At 46.3% G+C, this 25,123-nt stretch overlaps 2 protein-coding genes across 2 annotated transcripts in view; both read left to right on the plus strand.

The window, feature by feature from the left end:
- The first annotated feature begins 598 nt into the window (after positions 1-598).
- On the plus strand, positions 599-8,659 carry LOC144100132 (protein argonaute-2-like). The gene is made up of 3 exons (XM_077633165.1): positions 599-2,397; positions 7,118-7,345; positions 8,319-8,659. The coding sequence occupies exons 1-3, from the start codon at positions 604-606 to the stop codon at positions 8,631-8,633; spliced, it is 2,337 nt and encodes a 778-aa protein (XP_077489291.1). The 5' UTR covers positions 599-603; the 3' UTR covers positions 8,634-8,659.
- Positions 8,660-18,516: 9,857 nt separating this feature from the next.
- LOC144102211 (protein argonaute-2-like) overlaps positions 18,517-25,123 on the plus strand; it is a 31,504-nt gene continuing 24,897 nt past the window's right edge. The window contains exon 1 of the mRNA XM_077635523.1: positions 18,517-19,841. Coding sequence (XP_077491649.1) covers positions 18,590-19,841 — 1,252 coding nt within the window. The 5' untranslated portion in view covers positions 18,517-18,589. The remainder of the gene's footprint in view (positions 19,842-25,123) is intronic.

The following is a 25,123-nucleotide window of genomic DNA, read 5'->3' on the forward strand; positions in this document are numbered from 1 at the left end:
TGGGGCCGAGTGGGTAGGGCTGGCTGAAGAGCGCCGACCTGTGAGCATGAAAAGAGTGATGAAAGGAGATAGAAAGGCTAGAAGACGCTGAAATTTAGATATTAACTGCAGATAACTTCGCTTGCACAAAAAATTTAAAACATTCTCAGGAGAGGATATTAATGTTCAAGCGCCGTCCTTTAATAGGCTCGCTACAACACACGGGGTGCAGGAGGCTTTCCCCGTTAAGACTACCTGAACCGGTCCTCCACTATAGTGTAGATCTGAGACCATTCGGGCAAACTTGTGTGAAGCTCAACACACGAAACAGTGCGTGCATACTTACTTCTTCATGCCCTGCTCTAATTACCACCAATCACGGCGCAGGAGCTCGAGCGAACCATGCCCTCTCACTTCCCGCGGCGGCCCGCCCACGGCCAGCTGGGCCGGACCATACAACTTCTTGCCAACCACTTCAGCATTGAGATACCGACCGGCAGCGTCTACCACTACGACGTCGACATCTCATCGGAGACTGCCCAGGAGACCAAGGTTCCTGAGCAGAAAAAGTACCGATGCCTCAGTACAAAGATCAACAGGATAGTCATTGATCTCCTAGTAAAGATGTACCGGCAAGACTTGGCCAACTGCATCCCGGCTTTCGATGGCCGCAAGAACCTGTACACGCGCCGCCAGCTCAACTTCCGCGAGCGGACATTCACAGTCGACCTCGAGGAAGACCAGAGAAGCCAGAAGTTCATCATCAAGATCCAGTATGCAGCCACCGTGAACCTGGATGCCCTGCATGGCGTCTTCCAAAAGCGCGTGCAAACTGTGCCCCAGGAAGTCCTCCAGGCCATCGACATCGTCTTGAGGCACAGCCCCTCGATCAACCTTGCGCCGGTTGGACGCTCGTTTTTCAGACCGCCGGGACCCAACGAGCACAATGACCTCGGAGGAGGCCGGGAGGTGTGGTTTGGCTACTACACGAGTGTTCGACCCGCCCAATGGAAGCCCATGCTTAACGTCGACATGTCAGCAACAGCATTCTACGAGTCGCTTCCACTAGTAGACTTCATGTGCAGGTTCTTCGACAGCCGGCGTGTGTTGACACCCGCGGACTTACGGTCATTGCGCGACAACCAGTACGTGCGGCTGAATAGGGAGCTCAAAGGACTCCGCGTAAAAGTGACGCACCTTCCGTACCCGCGCAAGTACAAAGTGGTCAAGATCACGAGGGAAGCTGCGAAGGACATCTATTTTGAATCAGAAGGTAGTCAGATCTCCGTCGCTGACTACTTCCAGAGCCGCTACAGGCGCTTGTCGTACCCGAACTTCCCTTGCGTGCAGAGTGGCAGCCCGACGCATCCGGTCTACATTCCTCTGGAGGTGTGCGAGCTGGCCGAAGGCCAGCACTGTCGGAAGAAACTCGACGAGAGTCAGACCGCCGAGATGATCAAGCGCACGGCCAAGCCGCCAGCCAAGCGCTTCCTGAAGATTCGTCAGTCTGTGCGCGACATGGTCAGCACCTCGGAGAAGTACCTGCGAGAGTTCGGCGTCAAGATCAACACCGAACCCACTCAGGTTGTGGGCAGAGTGCTCGACCCGCCATCTCTGGTTTTTGAGAACAACACCATGTGCAAGCCACGCGACGGTACGTGGGATCTCCGAGGGCAGCGCTTCTACAAGGCGAGGTCCATGACACAGTGGATTGTTCTCAACGTGAGTCGCTTCGCGCACAAAGACTGCCTGGACAACTTCATCAAGATGCTGATCCGCATCGGCCAAGAACTGGGCATGCGCATTGCGCAGCCGCTCGCGGTCATCACGTTCGACACAAACCGCCAGCCCATGAGGGCCGTTCTCACGGAGCAGCGCCAGCAGTACCCGAAGTTGGAGATGGTTGTGGCTGTGATAACAAAAGCCACAAACTACGCTGAGATCAAGCAGGTGGCAGAGACTGAGCTCTCCCTGCGCACACAATGCATCTTGGACAACAACGTGGTCCAAAAGTGTAACGCAGCGCTCATCCAAAACCTGTGCCAAAAGATCAACGCCAAGATGGGCGGCATCAACAATAGTCTCCTGATGCAGGAGAAGCCAAAGCTATTACATTGTCCCGTGATTGTCATCGGAGCAGACGTGTCGCACCCATCGCCTGGAGACAAGGTCAGGCCATCCATCGCCGCGTGCGTCGGAAGTCTAGACCCTGTACCGTCCAAGTTTCACGCCACCATTCGGGTACAGATTGAAGACTCCAAGGCTAAGGCGCGAGTGGAAATTATCAAGGACCTGAAGGACATGGTCAAGGAATTGCTACTGGTTTTCTACCGCACCACCAGGTACAAGCCCCAGCGGATCGTCTTCTACAGAGACGGAGTGAGCGAGGGGCAGTTCTTGGAAGTCCGTAACCATGAGGTAAGCAACTGCGCCTACTACAATACTGTGCCCACTAAACGCTCATCTTGTTAAGACAGCTATACCGCATTCAATGCCGCTAGCGTCATTGGATAACCTTTTGTCTTATGACAAGCGGACTTGCTGTGCATATACGTAACGGCACCGAATAGATCTCCACAGCGCTATAATTTCAGGACATTCGGGACATTCATTTCTGGAGACGTCTTCTCGGTGTTAGTTGACGTCAGCTTGATCGTTTCTCTTCAAAAAGTGGTAAACATCCAAGACTGAGGCTTGTGGTTGGGTTTTGTCCTTGCCCGCTCCGTGTCTCACCACTTTTACGCACGGGCGATATTAATGGCTGTGCAGTTGACCGTCCGTTGAACTGAACGACAGTTATAGGTGCTATACCAGTGCCACAAGAACATGTTTAATGTCATTAATTACTTAGTGATCAAGTTTTAACGCCATCGGAACAGTGTCACGCACTCGTATTGAATGGCATTAGACAGACTAACTGCCGTTTGCGACCTACTGAGTTCGCCACAACTCATTCGCCCGAGCAGTGTATACTCTTGTCCCCATTCCGCATGCAGAAAGATATGCAACTTTTTTGTGAGAAGTTACTATCCTGTGGGTAATGGTTTATTCATAAAGAGCACCATTTTTACCAGCAATTCCGAAGTACTGTTAGCCTGTGAGCTGGCACGCGAGTTCTACTTTTGCAAGTTGTCAAGCAAGAACAGTGGCATTTTCTACAAATTTATTTTTATATTATATTTGAATGACATTCTGAGATACTGGCTCATTGACACTGTTTATTTTCAGGTGATTTTTTTTACTCCCTTGAAGGTGTTATCATCACCGTGAATTTATTTATTTATTTATTTATTTATTTATTTATTTATTTATTCATTTACAGATACCTTACAGTCCTGTGTAGAGGCATTGTGTGTGTGTGAGGGGGGGGGGGGTCAAATACTGAAATTTGTACAACATAGCTTAGAAATAAAAAAATCATATAGTAAAAGTACAGCAAAACACACAAAAAAACAGGTGAGTTCAGATAAGATATCGCAATTCACAAAGAGGGATAAAAGTGAAAACAACTCTGTGTCATGGAACAAAAACAGGGGAAATTCACAAAGAGGGATACAAAAGCATAAGAAAACATATCAGGCATAAATGAGCAAAGCTGTGCATCGACAGAACCAAAGAGGCAATAGTCCCAAAGCTGCTGAAAGCAAATTTATACGACCCGTGAGTATATAAATGACGTGCTAAGCGTTATCAGCGAATTGTTTGGGTAGATCTTCACAAAAGGTGTCATGATTAGCCTGCAGGGCGATGCAGTCCGGAAGATCGTTCCATAGACGGATGGCACGCGGGAGTGACGAGAAGTTGGAAGCATGTGTGTTGCCATAAATGCGGCATAGCTGTAGTTATTATGTAATCTATGTTATAAGTAGGAGGGAGGTTGCAGATGTGCTGGCGGTGAATCAGTGGCATGGACGTATTTGTGAAAGATAGATAGTAGTAGTAGCAGAAAACATTTGCTTCAAAAAGGTAGGATAGAGATAAAAGGGCAATATCGCGACGAATTTGCAACGGATGAAGCGAAAGTTCGGTCTTTAATTGGGGTTACACTGGATAACTGCAGTTTTGCGAAATGAGACGACAAGCCCCATTGTGGACAGCTTCCAACTTGTCTATTAGATATTTCCGATGAGGTGACCAGATGGATGAAGCGTACTCTAGCTGCGGTGTTACAAAAGTAATGTAGGCTTGTTCACGCATATCAGGGGTAGTGCATTGCAGGTTACGGCGAAGGAAAACTAGTGACCGGGAAGAATTAGCGAAAGTGGTGGTTATGTGTTTAGCTCAAGAAAGGTTTGGTGAAATATGGATGCCTAGATGCTTATACTGAGTAATCCGAGCCAATGTATCGTTATTATTGTGGTATGGAAAATTCGAAGTGACTGATTTTCGGATAAAAAAATTATCTTACTCTTCGAAGTGTTTAAAGTCATTAGACACGTTTTACACCAGTCGTTTATGCGATCGAGGTCACTTTGAAGTGTAAGGTGGCTATTAGTAATTTTTATTGGTCAATAAATAATGGAGTCGTCAGCAAATATGCGCACCCAAGATGAGATGTTTACTGCAGGTCATTAATGTAAATTAAGAATAGTAATGGACCCAGGAGGCTTCCTTGCACCATGCCCGATGCAACGTCGGAAAGACGAAAGGAACAGTTGTTAACAACGATGAACTGCTTTCGATTAGAAAGAAAATTACGGACCCATGACAATAATAATAATAATAATAATAATAATAATAATAATAATAATAATAATAATAATAATAATAATAATAATAATAATAATAATAATAATAATAATAATAATAATAATAATAATAATAATAATAATAATAATAATAATAACAATTGATTGGGGGAAAGGAAATGGCGCAGTATCTGTCTTATATATCTTTCGAAACCTGAACTGCGCGGTAAGGGAAGGGTAAAGGAGGGAGTGAAAGAAGAAAGGAAGAGAGAGTTGCCGTAGTGGAGGGCTCCGGAATAATTTCGACCACCTGGGGATCTGTAACGCGCACTGACATTGCACAGCACATGGGCGCCTTAGCGTTTTTCCTCCATAAAAACGCAGCCGCCGCGGTCGGGTTCGAACCCGGCAACTCCGGATGAGTAGTCGAGCGCCCTAACCACTGAGCCACCGCGGCGGGGCAATGACAGAATTAAAGAATTTAATTTGAGCGCACTAAGCTTAGATATTAGTGGGCAATGTGGTATGCAATCAAATGCTTTGGCAAAGTACAAGAAAGTGCAAGTCGGTAGTTTTCGTGCGAGTGTTTGTTGCCACTTTTGAAAACCGGTTCAACCTTTCCTGTTTCCCAACCGGTGGAAAGCTCACCTGTAGATATTATCTGCTTAAAGATATGAAGTAAGATGATGCTGGAGACAGAAATGACATTTTTTAGTAATTTTGAATTAATTTCATCAACACCAAAGGAAGAGGATACTAGGTTATTTATGAGGTGTACTAAGCCATCAAGTGTAATGTCAACTGGTGTCACGTAGGGGTGACAAAATCTGGTACATACGGGATGTCAGAATTGTCTTCTTGGGTGAAAACTTACGCGATAAATGAGTTAAATTCTTTAGGACCGTCAGCATCGGATTAGGTGGTGCTTTTTATGTCGTGTATTGAAATATCATTACTGACACTATTCTGACGTATTGTTTTCCAGGACTTGCTTCGATTTTTCTTAACTTGCGCAGGAAGGGCTTTTGAAAGATATTTATTTTATTTTGCGTCACAAAGGGCGGAACAATACAGTTTTAGGCAGGTTTTATATTTACTCCCCGCGCAGGGCGTACATTCGTGCTTTGCATTTTTGTACAACCGTTTTTTTCTTACTTCTCATGCGTTGATGCTTTCTTGTAAAGCAAGGGTTAGATTTATGATTTGATAGCTTGATGAGCGGGGCATGTTTGGTTACAAGTTCTGTGAGCTTGTCTCTAAATTGAACCCGCGGTTAACTTCTACGGACCTACATTGAAAAGAAGGCATCAGGATATTATCAGAAAACACTTGAAGTTCGTCATTTATTCGATTGTAATCTCCTCTTTTATAGTCGCATATCTGTGTTGTCAATACATCTGTCAATAATAATGTCATTTAATCTGGATGTGTAGCGCCAGCGCCGAAAATAGTGCCATAGGCAAACTTAAGGCTACAAACATCTGCGGTTATTTTTTGTGCGCATGTGGCACAGGTAATAAAAGGCAGCGCCACCTGCTGTCGAGATCTCAGCTCAGTAGGGGGTTGCAGTTAGACCAGTCTACTGACCCGCTGCATCGACCGAGTCGGAGGCATTTCCGGCTGCCACATCTTGCTATCCTGGCTAATATAAGTGCAACTAAAACTTCCATTATAGTCGGATACAACTCAAGAACCAAGCGGCTTTTCCCCCTGAAAGGACTCTCTTGCAGCCAATGGCGTAGACAAATTCTCATGAGCATGCTTGGGTAACCATGGAGGGAGCGGCAGATGAAATGGGTTTGTCTCTCCCCTCAGAAGGGAGACTATTTTCATTGTCACGCGCCGCTCGCTGCATTGTCAACCTTGAGGGTTTGTGAGAATAAGCCGACGCCATTGGCTGGAAGGGAATCCTTTTACGAGAAAAAAGCAGCTTCATCCTTGAGTTGCGTCCGACTTTTTCGAATTAGTTTTGCCAGAAAAAAATCCCGCAAAATGGCACCAGGAAAACAACGGCTGAGCGGTGAAACCGGACGTTCCTCTACTGAATTTTCTTGGCTCTCTGTGGTTGTCTACTGGCGGCCTACTCAAACGCCAAGCTTGCAAAGAAATTGCATAGGGAATCAATGCTTCGAGTTATGTATAAACCGATCACGTGATTAAGAATGTGAACCGCGTGAACTCAATTTAGCGGAGTGTGCTGTCTAAATGCCGCCAGCTGCTATTCATTTCAGCGTCAGTTCGAAAACCTTCACTTCCGTTGAACTGAATGGTAGCTGAAACTGCTAGTTTAACCAGAGTGTTACCTATAACAGCATTGCTAAAAAGTAAACGCTGCGTGAAGGTCCAAAGTTCTTTGTTTACATTATGAACCAGGTATATATCGTGATTTGTAGAATGGCCTTTAAACCCGGAGCATGTTTTTTTTTTGTTTCCGCTGTCGAATCTCTCAGGTGAGCGCTATCCGGCTAGCGTGTGCGGAAATGTGTCCCACCGAGACCTACGAGCCACCACTGACGTTCATTGTGGTCCAGAAGCGGCACCACACGAGGTTCATGCCCGCCCACGACCGCGACGGCGTGGGCAAGTGTCGCAACGTCCCACCAGGCACGACCGTAGACTCGGTTGTCACGCACCCGCTGGACTTCGACTTCTTCCTCTGCAGCCACTTCGGCATCCAGGTAGGCGACCTCTTCTCCGCTCTTGTTGCTATTGTCAGCGGGAAGAAATGGTCTGCGGTGTTTTCGTTTATGAATTTGCGGAGGAAATAGTCCGGGCGCCGGCGTCACCACAGTCGCGTCGCGTCTTCAGTGCGCTACAAATACCAGGAACTCCTGCGTTGGAGGCCTTCCGCAGCTTGAGAAAATGGAAGCATCGCCTCCGAGGTCACCGCGACACCGTGACGGAAGCATTCCACTTCACGTTAAGGCTACCAGGAGCGCAGTGAGTGACTGTAACGTCATCGTTCGACCTTGAGGAAGCGGTATCGGAAGTTGCGCACGGGGGGCCTTATGTCCAGTGCGGATTGATGCTGTCATATGGATGTGGTCAATAGTTTTTCTTTTAAGGATGGCGTCTGCTGTGACAATGAATGCATGGGGTTGGGTGATAAGAGAAGCGCTTGATGCTCGGCTGGGCCTGGTTGCTCGTACGTTAAAGCGGGACGCGGCTCTGCAGTCTCAAAAAAAGGGCCAAAAAACTGATTTTTTTAAGTAGTCCTGTCGGCTTGTATGCCTCGTTTTTTTTATGCTGTACCGAAGTCCGGACTGCGACATAGATGGAGATGACCGACCAATGCGCTGATCACAGCCAGCCAAGAAATAGTAGTTATTCACGGTATTTATCGGCGCGAGGGCATCTAAGGCCAAATAAAGAGAGAAACATATTGTGCATGCAGCATTAAGAGCAAGGCGAGCACGTGCTGTGCTCATAGGCACTGCCAGTTTTTGTATATTGCGTTTAAACACTCTCCTTCCCACGTAATGTGTGCTAATAAAATAAGTGTATTCAAACCGCACACACCACCCCACGTCACATCGCACCACAAGAAGGACCACACCGCACCACCACATACCACGATGCGAAGCGACCCAGCCCGACATGGCACTCGGAATCTGGGCATGTGATTAACTTTACTCCTGTGCGCACCCGCAGGGCACCAGCCGACCGGCCCACTACTATATCGTGTGGGATGACTCCAAGTTCAGCGCGGACGACCTGCAGAAGCTCAGCTTCTACCTGTGCCACACATACTCCCGTTGTGCAAGGAGCGTGAGCATCCCGGCCCCTGTGTACTACGCGCACCTGGCCGCCTTCCGCGCAAAACACCACATCGCCAGCAAGCTGGAGACGTCTGGCGTGGTCAGCCAGTCGTCTGAGGGCGGCGGGGACGCAGTGTTGACCACTGCCCAATACGTGGAGGCTGTCAAGGTGCTGCAGGAACTGCAGGCGTCCATGTACTTCGTCTAATGAAGGAGGTTCTCCGCTGCCCCTGCATTCCGGTTACGGTGAGCCTGGAGGCGTACCACTGACGTCATACCAAACAGTTCTGGAGAGAAGCATTTTCCAACAGGAAAGCGTTTAAAGGCATTAGCAGGGAGGGTGTTACATAGGTTATAGGGAGGGTGTTATGAGCGCAGTGTTCCTCATATATTGTAAGATTCTACTACAACGATCAATATATCCCCAACCTCCCGCCTGCAGGCTTGCATTTTTTGCTATTAACGCTTTTGCTACCGTCCAAAGTGTTCCTCATTGGTTTTCTATTACAGTCTTAACTGCTCGACGCGAGCAATGGAAACAGTATAAAAGGAAGGTTCTTCCAGATATCGGAAGAATGGACCTTGAATATTTCAATACCAGAATCTTACAGTTTCCCAAATTTCATTTTTTTTTGTCCAAGAATGTTGGACATGTGCGCAACACGTAGAGGACAAGATATACGTGACACGAAGTGGACATCTTCTCCCGTCCCTCTTGGCGTATAGCAACAATTTTTAATGCGTTTTGTCGGAGTGAGAGACGACTTAACTGTGAAGTGCTGCTCTGCTCACAGTCAGGACTGCTGCTTCGAATTCCTCCACGAGGAAAAAAAATTAGTCGGTTGTAAATTCTTTTTGTGTTACCTAAACAAGAAGTTTACCAGCAGACGAAATTAAAAACGAGAGAATTTGGATCCAAATTCTATGATCGAAGTTTAAAGTGTTTCAGTTTGGTTCATTGTAAGCTACACGTACATCGCAGAGGCGCAACTGAACAGGGATATGAACACACAGCGCCTGCCCTGTGTTGTGTGGCTTTCACGTGTTTGTTTAATTGCGCTTAGTTCGTCTGTACATCTTTTATGAGCGCACAACTAAAATTTTGCGTAAAATGTAAATGCGCCTAATATGCTTTTTTTTTGTCTTGTCCTAACAAAATGTTATTGACCACTGTCCGGCGATATTTTCTCTCTTTCTCGCTGCCTGCGCCCCGACTTGCTATACTCATATATGCTGTATGTATTGAAGGCAGAGAAGAACCTGAAATAAATTTAACCGGATTTCTGCTGCTTGAGAGCATATCGTAGCTGCACAAAAATGCGATCCAACTTTAAAAAACCGCAGCCTTCGCGACGTTCAACTGCATAGCCGTCAGCTAGTTGTCAAGCCCCGCGTGTGTCCCTTTGCGATAGAGAGAGGGAGAAGCCCTTTAATTTAAACAAGAAATTTTAGCTCGCATGCTACACTCTAAACACAGATATACGCCCATATGGGAGTAAATAAGAGTGTAAGCTGCCTTCTAGCGGATAGGACAGCTTACTCCCCTTTCTTACTCCCTTTTTACTCCTTTCTTTTTAGAGCATACTCTGCGTGGGAAAGGGAATTGGGGCGATAATGTCTCAAGGAGAGAAGCCCAGAAAATGTCTTTAAAGAAGTAAAAGAATAAAATACAATAAATATGAACAAGGCATAAATGGGCAGTTAATTTGGACTGAGGTGCATGGACAAGTAACGCTACAAGATATTAAATGGTGATGCGCAGTGTGTCCCACGAAGGGGCTGACAGTGTTCACTGCCTGAATAGAGCATAATGGTGAGAGTTCAATTCATAGCGGTGATTTGTTTGCTATTTGCCTATTTAGATGTCATTGGCCTTTTCGAGCGGAAGCATGGATCTCGGAGTCCGTTCTGTGAGATTGCTGTATGTGCCACTTGTCACTGTTTTGCAGCATTCTCTATAGACACCAATCTGACGAACATAGAGATAAAAAACCGTTCTTTGCGATCGGAAACAGTCTCAAACAATCGGAGACGATGAAATAAGGGGTTTATTTTCTTGGAACAAATGCATGATCAGTATATTTCAGTTGTAGTTTCTCGAGCCTGGTATGAGCAACTACTAATCGGTGGTTTTCGTGTTTAGAGGTTCGGGCTTGCTTTGATTCAAATTCGACGGAACAATTTCGAGGTTAGCGTGAGTCAGCCACGCCGACACTAATTGCACCTTTTGTTTTCTTGCAGGCCCCCAAGGCGAAGGATTTCCTTGGTTATGTTGTTTCATGGGCTGTCCGAAAGGTGCGGGTGCCAACATTGTTGTTTGTTGTTTCTGTGCCTTGAAATTTATAATTTGCAATAAAAAAAATTGGACAATAAAGTTGGCCATTACATGAGGTTTCCTTGCTTTGCAGTCACTGGCGCTTGCATTGGCCATGCGTTGGCCGAAGCCGGTTTGTTCTGCTACAACACATGCTGAAAAAGTGATCGGGTTTCGAGACGTAGCTAAACCGAGTAGACGTGTGAAAGCATGTGTTTAGCTTGGTTGGCTCATGGTTTTGCTTTCCTGGATGGGTTGGTTTTTGGCCTCGGACGCCGAGGCGTGCGGACGTGTCTTGCGTGCGCTCCCCGGTTTTTCGATGTTCCTGGCGGATTTATGCTTGTGCTCAAGCCAACTTCGATTGGAATCATCAGCGGAAGTCGCCAGGATCAACTGGATACCAAAATTGCGGAGAGTGGATCTAATTTTGGGCTATTTTTCGACTTCCACGCGTCGTCCCGGCGGCTGCCTTCGACCTGGCGTCGACTTCGACCACTGCCCGCCGGCCAACCGCCGGGGCGCGTCGCCGCCGACCCCTGGGGCTTAGCATGGCCGGATATTTTCGGCGAAAATGCAGGTTGTTGTTCAAGGGGAGGATATTTCTCCGGAAGAATTTCCCGAAAAGGTCGGTTGGTTCACGATCAACACAAACCAGCAACGCGACAGCCAAGATGGCGGCCGCGAGGGAGAAGGCCAAGGTGTCGGCTCGGACCGAGGAAGGAGACAAGATGGCGGCCACGTGAGCACCAAATCAATCAAGATGGCGGGGAGGAAGTTGGCTCTGCGTTCTTATAGAGGAAAAACGCTGAGGCGCCCGTGTGTTGTGCGATGTCAGTGCACGTTAAAGATCCCCAGGTGGTCGAAATTATTCCGGAGCCATCCACTACGGCAACTTCCTCTTCCTTTCTTCTTTCACTCCCTCATTTATCCCTTCCTTTAGAGCGCGGTTCAGGTGTCCAACGATATATGAGACAGATACTGAGCTATTTCCTTTCCCCCAAAACCAATTATTATTATTATTACTTTGATTTTTATTTTGGTGTGAACTTATAGCACATTTAGTTTACTGGTCCACCGCCACATTACATTTACCTAAGAGCATTTATTCGTTCATCTGCATTGCGACTTAAGTATGTTCACCCTGGCAGTTTGTGTAACATATTGAGCACTTGCTTTGATGTTCTTCCTGGTTGTTTACTTCCCCATCTGTTCTTAATAATTAAACATTAGCCAGTTTGTTTTGGTTGCAGTTTATTTGGTTTCGTGAGTGTTGCAGTTTTTGCGAAAGAGCCAACGGTATCCATTATTTTTGATGAAGTCAGGCCTATAATATTTGGCTGGGATCTTTTTTTTTTCGAAGGATAAGCGTGAAAGTTTCTTTGCCCGTTCCTCGCGGTGGGCTGAATCCCAATATTTCTAGTCGACAAGATTCCAGCACTGATGGGAGTCTCCGTAAAGGGCGCTGGTTAAAGGTGTTCCTAATGCGAACTGTTGCGAGTGTATTACACGGCATGTGTCGTTGAGGTTCAGGGTGCGTGTACTGGGTGGGAATTGACTGATACAATCCCATATTCATGTCGTCCGCTTCCATGTAACTGTTATTTGTATCCAGAAAACGTGCAATCTCAATCATTTGTGTAGGCACATTGCGGGGCCGTATAGTAATTGCCTGCGCTCCCAGCGTTAGAATCGTCTAGGGTAGTTCGGCTGCCTTGCTCTCTAGCGTAAAGCCTCTATTCTTGCATGCAGGGGATGGTGCTTGGAGCAATTACAGAAACTGGTGCATATTCAATGCGGTTGTTTTTGCAGTAAAACAGGCTTTGCTGCGAACAACGTTTCATCACAGTGAATGAGCTAGGCTATTTCTAGTGGGCTGTCTTGACCAAAGGTTGTGTGAAATAAATCCCTGTGAAAATCTCGGCGTGTGCAGTGTGGTGGTTAATTAGAAAAACGTGCAACACGTATTAGAGAGAGAATCGAGATGACGGACGCATTTGGCACCTTCCGACTGTTTACTGGCAGCATCGAGACACGTATGCTGATAGCGACAAGGTCAAGAGCACCTGCAAGATCCGACAGATTACTCGAATAGGGGGACCGAGCGCCAGTTTTGGGCACATTAAAATGTTTTCATCATCATCACGCCCCAGCATCCTCTTGGCGAACTGTTCTTTTTCTCTCGCCCTCTTTGGAAGCCATAAGATCCGAGGATGTGCGCATCCACGGCCAGGCCTTGCCGTAGGCGTAGAAGGTGTGTCACGACGTCAACTCAGGATCGTGGCTATAGCAGACGCAAGGTACCATTGGTTTTCTCATCACCAAACAAGGTGTACATTACTTTGCCGTCGTATATATTGCGAAAATGCAGGTGGTTGCAAGACAAGGCGAGACATCGCTCATGTGTGTCACTATAGAGAAGTGGTTCGTGCTATCGCCCGCACTTAGGCGATATATTCTGTGCAGGACAAAGAGCGGTGCTTAAACGACCGCCTAAGGGCGCCGACCAGAAAGTAGATGAAAATTCTCTTATAGTGATGTTTTAACGGAGTTAGGATGGTGACAATGCATATAATCTCAGTGTATAATAGGTCTAATAGTGATGCCGTAACGGAGTTAAGATTGTGACAATGGACATAGGCTTAGCGTACCAAGGCTATTGCTAGTCGTCTTTGTCTGGAAACCATCAGTTGTGGTGGCCTGGTGATGGGGATGGTGTTGGTCCAAATGGATGCTAGAGGGTAGCTGTTGCTAGAGCTGGTGGTTAAAGACCGAGCGAACACATCTTCATTGACGATAAAGTTTTTTGGTTACCCTGAGTGGGACGCCTAGTCCAGCAGTCCCGCGGTGGCTGCTGTGACGTGGGATGTTTGGACTAGTCCCTATTTTGGGCCAGGGTCCTCGCTGAGCAGAAAGGCCTGACACTGCTCCTCTGAGGGATTTGAAATAGGCTAGAAGGTGGTGTTGAATTGGAACGCCCACACTGTGTGAAATTATGTGGCTTTTGCGCCACAGCGTGGGCATTCTGGGCCCTAATTAAGGCATATCGTTCTACTGGTGTGATCCGGCTGTTGTATAAAAGTGAGTTCATAATCTGCGGAGAATACATTCCTCCTCCTGGGCGAGCGATTCATGAGGCTCTGGGTGTACCTGTCTTGACTTCCTGTGGGAATGAAGGTATTCAGCGTGAGAGGTTGTCGGCAGCGTTGTATAAGTCTCTTCCTCCTTTTATAGGGGTGTTACTCGGTGCAAGAGAGCACGGGCATGCCCAGGGGCGGCACTGTTCCCCCGTGTGTTGGTCCCATGCGACTTGGGAACCCGAGTACTGAGGCTTGTCATCAAGACTTTTTTTAATATTTAAAAATCTTTAAATAAATTGTAAATGATCGGTCCGCTTTTGAGGTCGTGTACGCGGCATGAACACTCGGTGGCCTGTACTGTACATAATGCAAACGTATTATAGCCAACCTCAAGCGCCTTTTTCACGGACCCTGAAAACGGAGCGGTCGATTGCAAATATGACTGTGACCTACGTTATTGAACATTGAATATATTTTTGCTACGCTGCGGCGGACTGCAAGCGTTTCCCGTTTGATCGTGTTCTGTAAAGCGCGGTGATGTTATTGTTATCATGATATATTAAGAGTTTCTTACGAATCGTGCTGCATTATTTCGGGTGGATTCCAACATGTTAGCAGGGTGAGTCAGAGTACTACGCCGCAGCTACATACTCTCAAAATAAAACACACTTCTGAAACGTGTAGTACCTCTGTGACCATTCCATGTCCAGCTTTCTCGGGGAAAAGTTTGAAAATATCGAAGGCATTCTTCTGATATGTAGTAAAATATTTCCTTTACAGTGTGTCAATCGATCACATCGAAAAGGTAAGACTGCAATAGAATACAATGGGGAATGCTCTTGACGATAAGAAAAAAACGTGAATAGAAAAAAAAGAGACTGCCGTCGGCTGATCTGCAGATATATTGATCGTTGTAGTGAAATCTTGCATTATATGAAAAAATTTCTGTGTTAAACGGTTTCCCCTTCAAATATGCTTTTGTTCGGAATTGCTGGGTATGATCATGGTTGATCTCTTTTATCACCACATACTCACCCATGACGACCCTCTTTCTTCTCCTCTTTCCCTTCCCCGGGGCAGATTAGCAGGCCTAATATTCATCTTTCCTGCCGAACTCTCTAGGCGTTTAATCAGTAGACACTTATCTCTCTCTTGGTTTCCTGAAGTTTATATAAATCAATAATTATACTGGGCCAGCTTTCTGTTGTTATGTTGTCTGCATTACTATTTCAGTTTAGTTATGTTCCGCCTGTTATATTTGTCTACGTACTCTCGCTTCCCACAAGCCCGCATGTGAAAAAACTCGCACTACTTACTGTCACATGCCAATTTTGACAGAGCGCAAAAGTGCGGCTTAGCTGACTGCTATACAGTGGCGTCTTCGTGATTATCAAAATCCTTATAATGCATTGCGATCGCCAGCATGTAATTCATTCTGTCCTGTCATATCGAAGCTTATGTTTAAATATTTGATAAAACTGAAATTCGATACAAACCCCGACGGGGCACCTGACAGGTTCGACATTACTTCTGATTGTATTCGATTTATTACAATTTTATTGTTTAATTTTGCCAAATGAACTTGAAGCTATGCCAGTATACCATTCGGCAAGCCAAGCTAGGAGAGTTTTAAAAGAAAAAGAAATGAACCCAGAACCGCGCCAAGGCCATTCAGAAAGTCTACCAACATGCTGTCGCCTTGTCTGTCGGAGAAAAATGTAATGTAAAGAAATGTAATAGGTAAACTGAAATCAGTTGTGTCGCGCTGGAGTGGCATGCCCTGAAGCCGTGGTGCGAATTCGGGTGAGAAATAATTTTCCGTTTTGTGGAGTAAATGCTGGAAGATATTACGTATTCCGACAACATAGCGAAGAATGCGCTCTGGCCATCAAATGATGTCTTCACCTTCATGCATGCTTCCATGTCCCATAGAGTTCTAGAGTCTTGAGAGTCCATTGAGTCGTCTTTGGGTTGAGCCTTCGCTTTTCTTGAGCTATGCAGAATTCAGTCATGCACTTGGTAGCGAAATGCCGGGAGTGTAATTTGAAAGGAGATATTGAGAACCATTGTGTTTTGTACTGGAACAATGTAATGTGTTTTACAATCTGACTGCAGTTCTTATTTCTGGGACAGTTCGAATGAGACAACACGAAATTTTACAACAGTAGGCGTACAGGATTTGAACACATGAAACGCAATGCCATCAGGGCCGGAGACAGAGTTTCACTTTCATCTCAGACAATAGTTTGTGTTCACAATTCTACAATAAAGCTGGCTTTGTAGGAAAATCATAGCTAACCACTCCTAAAGCCGGATTAGTGTCGGGGGTGCAGGAACTGATCTGAAAGAGGATTTTACAACACCTCGCCTATTCCACGCCATCAGGAATAAAGAGCTTTAGTAAATGTTAATTAGCTGAAGGCAGAGTGCGTTAATATCTTCGCGCTAACTTACAATATTATTTACAATAAATTAGTTCGTTACAGTATATTCCTTACAACTTACATTATATTATTACAAGTTCCTTACAACTTACAATATAATAGTTCCTACAGTAATAATACAATATTTTCAACCTGGTTACGGCAGAACAATTTATATCAGTTTTACAGAACCTTAATAACAGCAATGACTGCGACATTGGTGGCATTCAAGTCAGGCCTTTCAAGCATATTGTAGCAGTTATTTCCCCTCTTCTTGCGAATATATTTAATTCGCCTTTACTACCGGTACATTTCCTGACAAAATGCAAACAGCCAAAGTAACGGTTCTGTATAAGAAAGGTGACCGTGACGTTTTGGGAAATTGTAGACCAATATCTATAATCCCTATCTTTTCGAAGGCTCTTGAAAAAGTGCTACATACAAGGTTGTCTCATTTCATTTACAAGCATAACCTTTTGTCTCCAAATCAATTTGGATTTTTTAAAAATAAATCAACCGAATTAGCGCTACTCGAGCAAAGTGAATATATGCTAACATCGTTTCAAAATAAGGCCTTCGTGATTGGTGTCTTCGTAGACTTTTCGAAGGCATTTGATGTAGTCAACCACTGTATACTCCTAAAAAAACTAGAGTGTTATGGTATTCGAGGAGAGACCCCGACGCTTCTGAAATTATATCTATCGCGCAGAAAACAAGCTGTATGCATAGATAATATGAAATGTGAACTGAAACGGATTAGTTCTGGTCTCCCACAAGGCAGTATATTGGGATCATTACTTTTTAATAGGTATGTAAATGATATCTCTACCATCAACTCCGCTGCGATATTTATTATCTACGCTGATGACACAAGAATTTTTTTTACTGGAAATGATGTTGATATCCTTGTTCAGGAAAGCAATGACACCATGACTAAATTGCAAAAATGGTTTGAATCCAAATGTATGCGTATAAATGATAAGAAAACACAAGCTGTTATTTTTCGTCCTAAAAATAAAGTGCTTTCTTCCTCCATCAGAATTACACTAGGCTCGCGGTGTATAGATTTGGTTGAACAATTCAATAGTCTAGGAGTAGTTATTTCTTCCAACATGACTGGCAATCACCACGTGCACCTTATAGCAACGAAGCTGGCTCAACTAACCGGGGTCATAAGTCGGCTGAGTTATGTTATTCCTAGAAAAATAAAGCTACTCCTCTATAATTTCCTTTTCTACTACTGTCTAACGTACTGCCACTTAGTGTGGGGCACAGCCACGGATAGCTGTCTTCAACGTGTCTGTATTCAGCAGAAAGATTTGCTTCGTTTTATTTACAATGCCCTCTGGGACTCGCCAAGCACGGATCTCTTTTTACAAAGTGGTGTGGTAAAAATTTACAACTTGTATAAATATCGTCTAAGCATACGGTTTTAACTTGAAACAGGTAGGAATGTAAACAATATACGTAGCCTTGCTGAATTAATGCCCGAGAAACCAGCTACACGACCAGGTATGCGGACACTTGGGTGGTGCCGACTCCTCGAATAAATTCATGTAGAGAATGCCTACAATTCATTCTTCCTTCCCTGTTAAATACTTACGCATATAATAATTTTGTTCGTGAAAAAAATCTTTGCGTGGTATGTACGTAGAGATGTAGAATATGTTTATTCTTTTCCTTCGCTATCTGTGTTTATCGAGTGTGAATGTCGATTTAATATCGTATAGTGGTGTCTCACTTTATTTTGTAGTTTCAATATTGCATAATTGTTAATACGTTGACCAATTGCATTTCTTTTATAAGCCATGCTGTCAAGTCGCTGCCAAGCGAAATGGGCTGCGGCTTTGTCAAGCTCAGTCTTACAGCTTTTTCTGCGCCTCCGCTTTCTGCACCTTTTGAAGGCAGACATAAATTTGATTTGAGTTGATTGGATATGATTTGAACTCGAGATTTTCGCGGTGAATGACAGGTGTCACTCGCCAGCCGCTTCTTACCCGTTTTCATGAGGGTCCCCGAACTTTTTCTCCCTTTCTAAGTGCCTGTGCTGCGCATCGTTTAAAAACGACCTTTTTACAGCCGTCATGTTAATTATGAAAAAAATCCGAAGTACTGAATATATTGTGTAATTACTGCCAATGCATCCCATACGCGCTGCTGTAGTCATCGACCCGTTCGCTCCATACCACGTGGATTGTTTTGCAATCGAGCGTTCCTTCTCCTGCGCCCTTTCCCGTATCTGATATGAACAACGGAATATTTGATAACTGTCGCTGAAGGGCAGACGGCACACTCAGTCTGCTGTGAGAGAGACACTCGAACGTGGGGCACCTGTGAGTGGTCTCCAGCCATGGCACCCGCTAGCGCGCAGACAGTTTTCGGTTTCGGCACCGGTCTGGACTGGCGGCCGACGTGTTTCGTGAACCCGTTCCCGCCGAGCAGAGTGTGCAGTGTCTGTGGTCCAGTTCCCTCCTCGGCGGCCATGTTGGCCTGTCGCCACCTCCTCTGTCAGTCCTGCTACGACGGCGTCGGTGCCAAGCGCAGCCACTGCCCACTGGACAAAGAGCCATTCCAGGAGGATGACGTGGCGTGGACTGCCATCGGCAGGGAGAGTGTCCTCAACCGAAAGGTACGCTGCTGGAACGCTGAGCACGGCTGCGACAACGAGGGTGTGGCGTCCGCCATGTTGGAGCACTTTACCAACGCCTGCCAATTCCACGCCGTGAGCTGTCCCAGGTGCAGCGAGGAGGTCTTGCATCGGGACATTGCGGAACATCTGGAGTGCGACTGTGTGTCGTCCCGCCCACAGGAACAACCGCTGGACGACAACTTTGCCAAGGCCTTTATGGAAGTAAAAGAAGCGCTGGGGAAAATATTGGAAGGCAATGCTTCCGTGCGTAGGAAGCTGGATTCATTCGAGGACCGCCTTCGACCTGAGGCCGGTAGCACCTTTGCAACGCAGTCCACCAGTACAGCCGATACAGCGATAGTCGCACTGGAAAATAGTATTCCGGTGCTTAGGGCCCAGACCGAGGCCACTTTTCCTGAATACCGTGCAGTGCAAGCAGCGTTGAACAAACTCTCGGAAGAAAATGCCATTCTGCATACCGAGCTAGACTTGCTGGAGGAACATCTCGACATGGAAAATGCGATGGCGACGTTGTCCACAATGGTGTCTGATGCCCTCAGTACCGCAGTGCTGAAAACTGCGGCTGTGTGCCGGGCGGAAACCGAGGCAGCATTAGATAAGCGCTGGGGTGAAGTCACTACGGAGATCAGACAAACGATGGCGGGAAACGTGCGGGCCGTGAAGGGGGTGATCATCCGGGAGTGTCAGCGGAACGTCCTGGGTCTGAATGCGAGCATCGTGGAAGCCTTGCGTGACGACCGCAGGCTCGCTGATGCCGGAGCTTCATCTTCGGAGACAGCCAAGAAGCTAACGGAGATAGTAGACGACGAAGTGAAAGCTATGGAACTTTTGGTTGTAGCGTCTCTCAATAGCACTAACGAATTCCTGAACCAATCCGTACCGTACGAATGGACCATAGAAGACTGGACTGAATTTTGCGCGAAAGCACCACTTTCTGCCCAGTATTTTACAGGTAACGATGGCCGACCTAGCTACCAGTATGAGTACCTTATTGTACCCAGGTTATGCCTTAGTGACTCGAAGGTTTGGCTTCGTGTATATATGATCGAAGGCTTGTTCGTCAGGTTCCTTAAGTGGCCCATGGAGAAAAAGATTAAGCTGCTTTTCATCAACCCTTGCGACAGCACAAGGGAACTGGCTATAGAGAGTGCAATTTCGCAGGAACTAACTAGACCTCTTGCCGAATATCGTAAGAAAGTTGTGTTTTTAGAACGGTCAGATAAGATACCTGTTCAGAAACTGGGCGAGCATGGCTTGATCGGTAGCCACAAACTCCGCCTGAGGCTCGAATTTATACCGTAGGTCTCTCCATTTTGTGTGTGTGTGAACTAATACATTGACGTGCTGTTTCGTACGCTACTGTTTCACGTTAATAAATGGGTTCGATGGAAGCGCTTTAGAAAAATATTTATTTTTTTCGTCACAAAGGGCGGAACAAGCCGCCGCGGTGGCTGAGTGGTTATGGCGCTCGGCTGCTGGCCCGAAAGACGTGGGTTCGATCCCAGCCGCGGCGGTCGAATTTCGATGGAGGCAAAATTCTAGAGGCCCGTGTGCTGTGCGATGTCAGTGCACGTTAAAGAACCCCAGGCGGTCGAAATTTCCGGAGTCCTTCACTACGGCGTCTCTCATAGCCTGAGTTGCTTTGGGACGTTAAACCCCCATAAACCACGAACCAAACAATGCTTTCGACTTTTGCTGTCGCTTGCATCTAATGTGAACGTCGAAGAATGTTTGTGAAAACAGTAGCGAAGTTTTTTCCCGTTTGTTTAGCTTCTTCGGCGTGTGTTCTACATTTCCACCAATAAGCCACAGGCTATCCGTGAGTTTCAATCCGTGCACTTCAGTGCAGGCGGTGCCTTTCTTTTTCCGCTGCAATCAGGAAATTTAGTGTTCAGATAGGTGCGTATGTGGGGTTCAACTTTCCGCATCGCCATACGGGCTAGGAGGGACGCCGTGGTGGAAGTCTCCAGACTAAATTAGACCACCTGAGGTTCCATCAAAATTCCGCCACCACGACCGCGGCATTCGTTCCCGCTACCTTGGGATGAGCAGCGGACCGCCAATGCCACAAAGCCGACGCGACGGTTCATGTTACGTGCGCAGTATATGGGTGAAATCCCCTTGCTCTTACCCACAGTTAGCCGTGGCTGATGATATGACTTCAGAGAGCACGCGATCTACGTGGTTGTACATATACTCATAAGCTTCCAACAGGAGCAGTGTTACTGAGTGGTGCTTCTCATTGCTCTGTAAACCATGCAAGCTACTGCAGCATAATGCGACTATTCTTGCATGAGGAGCTATTGTGTTACGCAGTGAATGTAGCTGGTTCTCAAATAATTCGCCTATTTCATGGCAGTCCCAATCACTTCACTGCAAACAGCGTTCTTCGGCGCTGCCTGAGACAGGTCGTTCCTACGCGTGTTGCACTAAAGCTCATATCAAAATAACCCCAACAAAGTGGTCGCCTTCTGATCGACGTGGAACAGTTTGCTGCGATTCCATCTACTGCAATTTATTAACGCAGTGGCATTAAAGGCCCCGTTCGGCGGGAAAGCCGGCGTCGGCGTTGTGAAAAGAAAGTCCGGATTGGTTGACGGTGCCGTATCGTTGCACCAAAACCACATGACGTGACCATATAACCAATTTGATTTCTTCTTTAAGGGATCGCGTTTATCACCGAAGCGGTCAGTCAGTCATTATCAACACACGCAAAGAAAGACTTGAAGGGTCGTTTTTTTTTGTGTGTGCTCAGTACCCTTTGTTAACTGATTCGTTTGATAGAACTCAAGGAGTAGAGACTGCACACTTTTCAAGTTCAGTTTTCATACTGACAACTGTGCGCCGGGCGCTATAGGGCTCCATGTCTAGAGTCTGACGGAAACCTGTCTGGTCGGAATGGTACATGACGAAAGGAGAAGATGCCGACCAAAAGAAAGGATGGGATGACGTTTCGGCTCCCCCAGGGGAGCTCTCGTGGGGGAGCCGAAACGTCATCCCATCCTTTCTTTTGGTCGGCGCCTTCTACTTTCGTCACGCGCTATAGGCTTACACAATACGCCGGGGACAGTAGGGAGCCATGTCTCTTCATTATAAGCTTCAGAGAGTTGGCTAAATGAATTACAAAACATGTGTCGTCGATGTACATGCGTACCAGAGGACAGGAGATGATAAAACAATGGACAGATGGGGCGTAGAAAGCTTCGCGACGAATAATCCTCACTGTCGACCGATGGTATTGTTCTTTCCTACACCTCATCCAGTGTTTGTTCTCATAGCTACAATGTCTTTTTTTCAGCGCTATCTTGCGAGGCATCGCGGAAAAAAAAATTGCAGTGACTTAACTTCGCTAACCCTCGAATTCAGCGAAAAGCAGGGACGCTTGCTAAGCGTCTGAGGCTCGTCCATGACAACTCCGCTACGCGCTCGGGACAGCCGTTATATTTATGTACCCACACGACCGCGTGGTTATGACTTGGTACCACATGGTCTTACGACACGCCCATCGGATATCATCATAGGCTTCCATCACCCCATCGGTTGTTCTTAAGATCAAAGATCAACCCAAAGATCAGAGGTCAACTAAAGGTCATGGGTCAAGGTCAGGGGTTAAGGGTTCGGCACTATAATTGTACCGCATATGGTCATACACGGCTAAAGCGGTTGGGCTGAAGGTCGTTCAGGGTCATTCTCTGGCCTACGCGACGACTGCTTTACCTGGCGTATATAGTGAATCTTTTCGCTTTAAATAAAAGAAAAAAAAGAGAAAGCAGTGTTTATCTCTGTACCTCGAGTAAAATTATTGCCGGAATATGGACAAACTCTCACACCGACCAGTGACTGTGGGTCTTAGAAAAGGTCATTTTCACCCGTCTGATACTGTGCTTTCTACCAGGCTTACCCTGCTTGCAATGGTTCGTCATGATTCTTCTAGAAGACAGAAACTTTTTAACAGCGAAGAGAGTTTTGATCCCCCATGTCATGCGACCAGTGAACCTTTCATTTTTAGACGCGGGGAGAGGTAGCTCTAAGCGGCGCTGGCGCTTGTACCTCTTTAGGGATGCAGGAAGTCAGTAAGCTAAATCACAACACTTTGAGCGCCTTTCAAGTTTCCAGTCTTTTGAGGGGCATATGCCTGCCAGCGCAATTTTCACTGACCCAATTTTCTGCCCGCACTCTGCGGCAAACACTTCCATTTGCACTTTCCAGCAACAACTCTAAAAATAAAATCCGTGCAATCATCATAAGTGTTCATTGTATAGACGGCTGCGTAGCATATACAGAAGGGTTGAATGAGAGATAGGAATTATAACACGACATAAATCACCGCGTTTCGCTATGAGTGCAAGCTGGTCATATTATCCAGGTGACCTTGGAAAGAATGTTGTCGTCGTTGCTGTTGTTGTTGTCCTATCAAAAGATGGCACATACCCACACTAGGGGATCGGCCAAGAATCAGAGGCAGAGGTTGCTATTCACCCGTACTCGGTAAAAGTAAAAGAAAAGCACGCGGGTGTGAAACACCGATGGATTCTAACTCAAGAAAGGCATGAACTGAAAAGGGATGAGTTTTTACGTGCAAAAAAATGTAGGTGTTAAATAAGAATAATTAATTACAAAATTAATAGTGGATAGAAAAGGAAATGTTGCAACACTTAACAAGACAGTCGATGAGATTGCAGCAAGAAATTTTAACAACGGTACAAACGTGTGCATGTACCCAAGTGCGGTGGCGCCCAATGGTAGCAAGAGCGGGGTGCTCAAATTAGGGCCAGGATGCTGCAAGGGCTCGTCCAGAAACCTTCTTCTCAAGGAGGTGAAATGGCGACAATAGAAGCGATTTATTATTATTATTATTATTATTATTATTATTATTATTATTATTATTATTATTATTATTATTATTATTATTATTATTATTATTATTATTATTATTATTATTATTATTATTATTATTATCAATAGATCCAGGCTCACGGCAAAATGCCCAGAGGGGAAACAGCGCCAAACCAGACCTTCGAAGAAACGCACAGTTGAAAGTGGCTTACTGTAGGTTTCACCAACCGGGGGACGGGAGACCTCTCGGGAGCGGATGCCCCCGCCGAGGCGCCTCCCCCGTACGCGGAGGTTACAAACTGTTATCGCGGACTAAGTTGCACGTATCCCGCTCCTCACCCCGACCTGGACAGGGCGCAAGCCGCGGCACTCACACGCCTACTAACAAAGGCCATTCGTAGCCCCTACCGGTTATGTTTAATCACCAACGGTCAATATGACCCTGCATGCGCGCACTGTGGTGACGGGACGCATGCCACACAAGACCATATATTACGGGAATGCGTTAGCAAACCCGCTCTGACGACACTCTTGCCTGCATCCTCGGCGGAGGAATGGGTCAAGCTGTTGGTCACTTAAAAAAAAAACACCGCTGGCCCTCATCACGCGAGCTCAAGAGGTCGCCCCCGGCTTGCTGCCACCCTGGGCTCGCACCAGCCCCAACTAGTTCCTTCCATTTTGTGGGAATTAAGTTGTAATCACCACCTTATTGTAGTAGAACGCTACGGCGGTACCAACGCTTATATTTTTGAATTGACGCTGGACTGAAATCGGGTTGTTCCACCGAGAAGTGAGACGATTACTTAATAATAATTGCTTTTTTTTAGAGGGGGGGGGGTGGTGGAAGGAAATGGCGCATTATCTGTCTCATATATCGTTGGACACCTGAACCGCGCCGTAAGGGAAGGGATAATGGAGGGAGTGAAAGAAGAAAGGAAGAAAGAGGTGCCGTAGTGGAGGGTTCCGGAATAATTTCGACCACCTGGCGATCTTTAACGTGCACTGACATCGCACAGCACACAGGCGCCTAAGCGTTTTTCCTCCATAAAAACGATTACTTCGCTGTTTCCTTTCTGGTGGTAGTGGTTTTTTATTAAAATAATAGTAAAAAGGAAGGAAAAGATCTTTGCTAGCCCCTGCATCTGCCATCAATAATTAAGCACCTGAGCTGGGGCGGCGGAAATAAAGGATAGCAGACAGAATTGAGAAATGAAATGAAAGAGGTGAGGGGAGAGGAAGAGAGGATAGGGAGACCGTTTCCTTTTTTCAAAAAATTTTTCGTAGCGGCATAGGGTCTCACCACTTTGCGAACTACAAGACATCGAACAGAAGCGGTCTGGAAGGGGGTTGCGGTAGCCTAATACTGCGCCATTGGAGATCCACCCTTATGTAGCGTTC

The sequence above is a fragment of the Amblyomma americanum genome, chromosome 8 (assembly GCF_052857255.1).
Source record: "Amblyomma americanum isolate KBUSLIRL-KWMA chromosome 8, ASM5285725v1, whole genome shotgun sequence".
Classification (NCBI taxonomy): domain Eukaryota; kingdom Metazoa; phylum Arthropoda; class Arachnida; order Ixodida; family Ixodidae; genus Amblyomma; species Amblyomma americanum.

Excerpts from the sequence above, each read along its gene's own strand:
- LOC144100132 (XM_077633165.1), top strand. The coding sequence starts at position 604 with ATGTACCGGCAAGACTTGGCCAACTGCATCCCGGCTTTCGATGGCCGC. Across the intron at positions 2,398-7,117 it reads TGGAAGTCCGTAACCATGAG|GTGAGCGCTATCCGGCTAGC; the intron begins GTAAGCAACTGC and ends CGAATCTCTCAG. Across the intron at positions 7,346-8,318 it reads GCAGCCACTTCGGCATCCAG|GGCACCAGCCGACCGGCCCA; the intron begins GTAGGCGACCTC and ends GCGCACCCGCAG.